Genomic DNA, 5,971 nt, shown 5'->3' on the forward strand with positions numbered 1-5,971 from the left:
GGGGCTAGGCAGGGGTTAGCCAGCTGGAGCTTCGTCTAGCTTTTATTTTTGTTGTATTATGTTGATACAGCTTTTGATTTGGTTGTATAAACTATTCGGATACTTACAGATTCCTTTTCTTGGGATTGTATAATTGTTTACGGTTTCCGCAATTTAATTCTTATTTACTGTTTGATTAATTTAATTGCATGCCTAAGTTCTATTTAGTAGGTGATCTCGATAAGGGTCACTACAGTTTTCCCTGATTTAGAATATTTGGCATGTAAACTTAACAGTTTATTGTTCCGCAACTGTGTGGGATTAATTTCCCCTTTTTAGATTCTATGTTATCGTATTTGGATTTTATCATGTGTTTATTTTTTTTGTTTTGAATTGATGAGTGTGTCAGTTGGGCTTATAGTATTTCTAATCGAGTCATGGCAATTTTTTTTAAAATTCCGTAATTCTTTATTTATTATTTATATTTAGAGGGTTAGAGGCGTTTCAAATTTTTTCATTTAAAGTTTTATAAAACCCTTTCTTATGCATTATGCTTGCTGAGTCGTTAGACTCATTATACTTGAATGGTACAGGTAACGATGATGTTGATGCATTCATTGATGATTACGTGGGCGGACATGAAGAAGGGGCAGGGGTCGATCCAACGGACGATGCATGAATGCGAGTTTTTATGAATGAGAGTAGTTTAAACAATTTTTATGTTTGATGAAAAAACAAGTTTGATTATTTCTGTGTTGGCCTTTTTCGACAAAGTCTTTTGAAGGTTATTTTCTATTATCTTGTGCACTTTTATTACTTTTATGTAATAAAGAGATGATGTTTCCGCAAAGTTTTAAATTGTCCAAAATTTTTATTAATGAAGTATGTATGTTGAGTAACGCTCCAATAAAGGTTGGGACGTTACATATATTATTAAAATAGTTTTAGCTTTGTTAAAATATAATCCCATATCATAATACAACCATTTTTATTCACAAAATTCAATTATAAAATATTTATTAATTAAAATTTTTTCACTTTATTATTATTATTTTCATATTATTAATTTTTTATTTTCAATATTGTTATTCTTAATTAATTTTTTATTGCTAATAATATTATTAATTTATTTTGATATCATATATTTCAAAATTAAAAAAAAGTATCTAAAAAGGATTAATTATCAAGTGGATGAATTAAATGTTTCAAATATATATATCTAAGAAAAGATTAATTATCAAGTTGATGGTAATCCTCTCGTTTTTCATTTTTATGATATTTTAAATTTAAAAAAATCTTACATAAAACCTAATATTAACTTTAGTAGGAAAACAAAAGATACTCATCCAAACATAATCATACTTTTTATCATCATTTTTAATCTAATTAAACTACGCTACTAAAAGAAATTCTCATATATAAATTAAATAATAATTGAGTGTAATTTAGTAAAATAGTAACTAATTTGACCATGTTTTTGTTTTTTTAGGCAAAAGTGTAAATTTTATAAAAGGTCAAGGGTGTGTGTCTCAGTGTCAATTAAATTTTCACAAAAGAGAATTATGTATTTTCAATATTTAATAGGGATGTTTGGTATAAAAAAAACTCGATAATAATATTATTAAAAAATTGCAACAACTCTATTTATTTTTAGAAAAAAAAAATAACATCTTGATGCATGACATTTTCGGTTAATAGCATAAAATAGAAATAAACTTAAATATTAGCTCCCTCCCAATCGTATCGGCTTCATTTCCTTCTATTGTCCCAAATATATAATCTATTTTTCTATATTTATTTGTATTTTTTCGGTTTTACAAATATACTCTTATTAGTTATATGTATTGAAAAACATAAAATTAATTTTTAATGAATAAAATAAGAAAAAAATATTAAATTTGTACTTTAAATTGTTTTTCTAATGATTTTTTTAAAAAAAAAATCGAGATGAGGAATTTGACGAGAGTTACAGACAAAAATGTGCCAACACACTTTATAGACTGCATGTAATGTAATACAAAGCATTTGTACTTTACCTCCCCCACATACCACCGGTCGCTGTGCCACGGCCAAAAATCTCAGTCTCTGATCCTTATTTATATATTTTTCTACAGAGTATTTGTTTAATTTCAAACCATGGAAGCTCTCGAAGGTATTAATAAATTATTTCTCAAGAATTTTTGTCTTCTTGTTTTTTTTGTTTTTGTTTTTGTTTTCTTATCTGAATGAAATCTTGTCTTTTGCTTACCCAATTCTGTTGGTTCCGTTTGATATTGGTAGTTTAATTCAAGAATCGTTTTTAAGGTTGGGATTAAGTGTTTTTTTCCCTTTAAATAATAGTTGTGATTTAAGCAAATCTAAATATTTGTACAGAATTGTCACATCCTCTGATAATAATAAAAGATTGCAATTTGAATACAATATTGTACTGTTCCTCACAGTGAAATCTTGCTCAATAGAATTTGAATTTTTTTATGGGTACTTTCGTTTCTGCTAGTTGAGGGATCCCAAGCTCGTCTGCTAGCCGTGGATCCCGAAAATGGGCTCTCAGAAGACATGAAAATCGAGGTGAGGAATTTGACAAGAGTTACTGACAAGGATGTCCGAATACTAAACAACGTTAACTTGGATATCCCCAAAGGAGTGATCATGGGGGTGATCGGGCCGAGTGGCAGCGGAAAATCGACGTTTTTGCGGGCCCTTAACCGGCTTTGGGAGCCCGCTTCTGGTTGCGTGTTTCTTGATGGTGTGGACATCTGTGATCTCGATGTCATTAGCCTCAGGCGGAATGTCGGCATGCTTTTCCAGGTTCCGGTCATGTTTGAAGGTATTGTTTGCAGAAGTTATAATAAGAACTAGTGGGATTGGCTTCTTTGTTATTAATTTTAGGTACTGTTTGGGAGAACTTTTCAGAAGCATCTCCCAGTTCTCTTGAATTTCCAAAATTTTGTTATGAGAAGCTGGAGAGTGTTTTCTAGAAATTATATCAAAACACTGCTTTATATCGGGTGAAATGCTTTTGAACCGAAAGCAGTAAAACTCCTCAAAGATCTTTGTTTTTTTTTTGGCTTTCTCAAGGAAGATTCCGAAAATTTTCGTTGAAGTATGTGATCAAGATTCAAAGTAGGTATATTTACCCCTGGCACAATATTATGGGAGAGGGTATTAGTACAGCCAGTCTTTTTATGATGACACCTGGGTAGTTGCATGAAATGAAATCATTTGTTGTTTACGATGATCTTGTATTGCAGGCACCGTTGCAGATAACATTCGATATGGGCCACAGCTAAAAGGGAAGAAACTAAGTGACAATGAAATCTACAAGTTACTGGCTCTAGCAGATCTTGATTCCTCGTTCTACAAAAAAGCCGGTGGAGAACTATCTGTTGGTCAAGCTCAAAGGGTGGCTCTTGCGAGAACTTTGGCTAATGAGCCAGAGGTGACTTGTTGAACCAATGAGTTACAAAACTATTAAATTTATTGAGAGTTTATAATTTTTGTCTAATTCTATTGTGTTTCACATGCCTTTTCTGTGAAGGTCTTGCTACTCGATGAGCCAACGAGTGCGTTGGATCCAATATCTACCCAAAACATAGAAGATGTTCTGGTAAAGCTGAAGAAAGATAGTGGAATGACTATAGTTATGGTCTCTCACAGCATTAAACAAATACAGAAGATTGCTGATTTAGTTTGCCTTCTTGTCGACGGCGAGATTGTGGAGATTTTGAAACCTGATCAGATTTCCAATGCTAAACATCCTATGGCACAAAGGTTTCTCCAGCTCAGCTCTTGAGTCTTTCTATTATGTCACCTACTTGATGTTTTGTTTACATATGCAATGAACCGTGACATAATGTAGTATACTAGTTGTTAAACGTGTGAAAATTAATGTTCTGTGTTATGTGTGAAATTATGCGTCAACATTTTCTGTGATTCCCTTTTTGTATAATCCCTCAAATCAAGCGGCACTTATCATGTATAGTTTGACTGGAGAAAGATCTAAAAAGAAACTGTGAATGTCTCAGTGAAATAGAATTTAAGAGTGTTTAGATATTTGTTCTTGTCAAAAATTCCTATCCCTAGGCAAAACTTTGAGAAGATTACATTCTGTCAAAAAGTCAAATTGAATACATGTATGATAAAATAAGAAAAACAGGAGAATTTGGTATGATCCATGGGTAGCGACAAAGATGGCCCCCTTTACGAGCTCAATGAAAGCCATGCCCAACACATTATTGAGAACACAAGTCCATAGCTATGCTGGAGAGCTGTGCCTGCACTTGGAGGAGCATCTGCTGGTGAATTTGGACCTGGAGCAGGTGGTGTTGGAGCATCGGCAGGTGGTTCATTAGGGATAGGAGGCGAACCGGGGGTCGGGGCTTCTGCACTTGATGGGGCATTTGAGGGTGCAGGGGCCTGGCTTGGTGTTGGTGGGGATGTTGGTGGGGCTATTGGCGGTGTTGATGTTGGAGGAGGCGTAATTGGTGAAACGGACGGTGTTGGAGACAGGGTCGGGGATATAGTTGGGCTAGTTGAAGGCGGTTTAGATGGCGAAGGAGATGTGCCATTGATCCCCTGCGGGATAATAATGCCACTAACTTGCAAAACTGACAGATTTGAAGGGTGTGAAACCACGGGCTTGACCAAATTGGATCCGAGTTTCGAACCTGGAATCGCTGACCCAAACGCTATAGTATCCGCATTTTGTTTGGTAACATTTACAAATCCCTGTAGGCCATTGGCTAAACCAGTGGTTTGGAAGAGTGTAGTCACAACAGCAGAATTGTTAGCTAGCGTCTGGAGTTTCGGGAGGTCGAAATAATCTAGTAATACGTGTACGCTTAGAATCTTTTTTAGGACATCTGGTGATGTTCCTTCAAGAGATGATAGGACCGTGTTGTCGACTACGAGAACTGTGATCGCTTGGCGTGCGTTGATGTCGCCTGCCAAGTTCGTTTTTGTGAGGTAGCTACTGAAGCTACTCAATTCTGGAAATTGACCGAGGACTAAAGTGATGTTGAATGCATTTGCTTTGTGGAACAGGAGAAAGAATGAGAAGAAAAGAGAGAGTTTGACGTTCATAATTTTGTGGCTGTCAAAGGTTTTCTTGGAAATGTCTGGTTTTGAAAATTGGAGAAAATAGATTGCCATATTTATATGCAAAAACAACTGTAAAGCTTCTTCATTTTCTCCATGTTTGAAGGAATTGGTTGGTGTTGAAGTAAAGTGGAATTGTGGTGCTAATATCACCATAACTGCCTTCTTGAAATAGGCGCTTGCCCAAAGATAGATAAATAAATGATTAAACTGAGCAAAGGAAATAATTGGAAATAATGAAATGTGATTTTTGGTTTCTTTTCGGAAACATGGTTTGTCTCGTGTGAGATTGTGCGGTTTTTTCAATCTATTTTTAGGACATTTTCTCAAGTATGTATTGTTAGAGTAGATGCCCTGCAGACCAACTGTTTGCTAGGAATTTTATTGATTCAAGTGTAATAAATAATCTTTATTTTAATATGATCACTCTTTTATTCAATTTTGGCATTTAATTTATCTATATACCCATGCAAACTGCATAGATAAAGAACTTGAATATACTATAGTAAATAATGAAAGAGTGGGTGCCCGGTGAGCCAACTTGTGGGTAAGGGCTTTGATGACTCTTTGTATAAACAATCTTTTGTTTAATATAATTTACACTTTTATTAATAGCAATGACTTTATCTTTCTTCATATTGTTATATTGTGATATACTATTGTTGTTTTGATAAAGACCTTGAATATACTATAGTGTATGTAAGATGTGGTAGTACATGGGGATGACTATCATGAAACACATCTTATAGTCACTGTATATTCTAAACAGTTCCTAGTCGATTGAGCCGTCCGTTAATAAGGATAAGGATCGCTCGAGATTGAGACTAGCATTTGCGATGCCGAGTACCACGTTTCATTGGTATGGAACATAGAGATGTTCAAAGCATGCAAATGA

General features: G+C 34.3%; 2 protein-coding genes across 2 annotated transcripts; one reads left to right on the forward strand and one right to left on the reverse strand.

The window, feature by feature from the left end:
* Positions 1 to 1,992: 1,992 nt before the first annotated feature.
* LOC140884399 (ABC transporter I family member 17-like) lies at positions 1,993 to 4,032 on the forward strand. The gene is made up of 4 exons (XM_073291139.1): positions 1,993 to 2,131; positions 2,477 to 2,806; positions 3,231 to 3,418; positions 3,518 to 4,032. Exons 1-4 carry the CDS (start codon positions 2,116 to 2,118, stop codon positions 3,770 to 3,772), a joined length of 789 nt encoding a protein of 262 aa, XP_073147240.1. The 5' UTR covers positions 1,993 to 2,115; the 3' UTR covers positions 3,773 to 4,032.
* A 147-nt stretch (positions 4,033 to 4,179) lies between these two features.
* Positions 4,180 to 5,232, reverse strand: LOC140877610 (fasciclin-like arabinogalactan protein 14). The gene has a single exon (XM_073281145.1). It carries the CDS (start codon positions 5,230 to 5,232, stop codon positions 4,180 to 4,182), a length of 1,053 nt encoding a protein of 350 aa, XP_073137246.1.
* Positions 5,233 to 5,971: the final 739 nt, after the last annotated feature.

Source organism: Henckelia pumila, chromosome 2, assembly GCF_033568475.1.
Source record: "Henckelia pumila isolate YLH828 chromosome 2, ASM3356847v2, whole genome shotgun sequence".
Classification (NCBI taxonomy): Eukaryota; Viridiplantae; Streptophyta; class Magnoliopsida; order Lamiales; family Gesneriaceae; genus Henckelia; species Henckelia pumila.

Bases quoted from the DNA above. Each gene is read 5' to 3' on its own strand.
- LOC140884399 (XM_073291139.1), top strand. The intron at 2,807-3,230 runs GTATTGTTTGCA...CTTGTATTGCAG, and splicing joins GGTTCCGGTCATGTTTGAAG to GCACCGTTGCAGATAACATT. The intron at 3,419-3,517 runs GTGACTTGTTGA...TTTTCTGTGAAG, and splicing joins CTTTGGCTAATGAGCCAGAG to GTCTTGCTACTCGATGAGCC.
- LOC140877610 (XM_073281145.1), bottom strand. From the start codon at position 5,232: ATGGTGATATTAGCACCACAATTCCACTTTACTTCAACACCAACCAAT.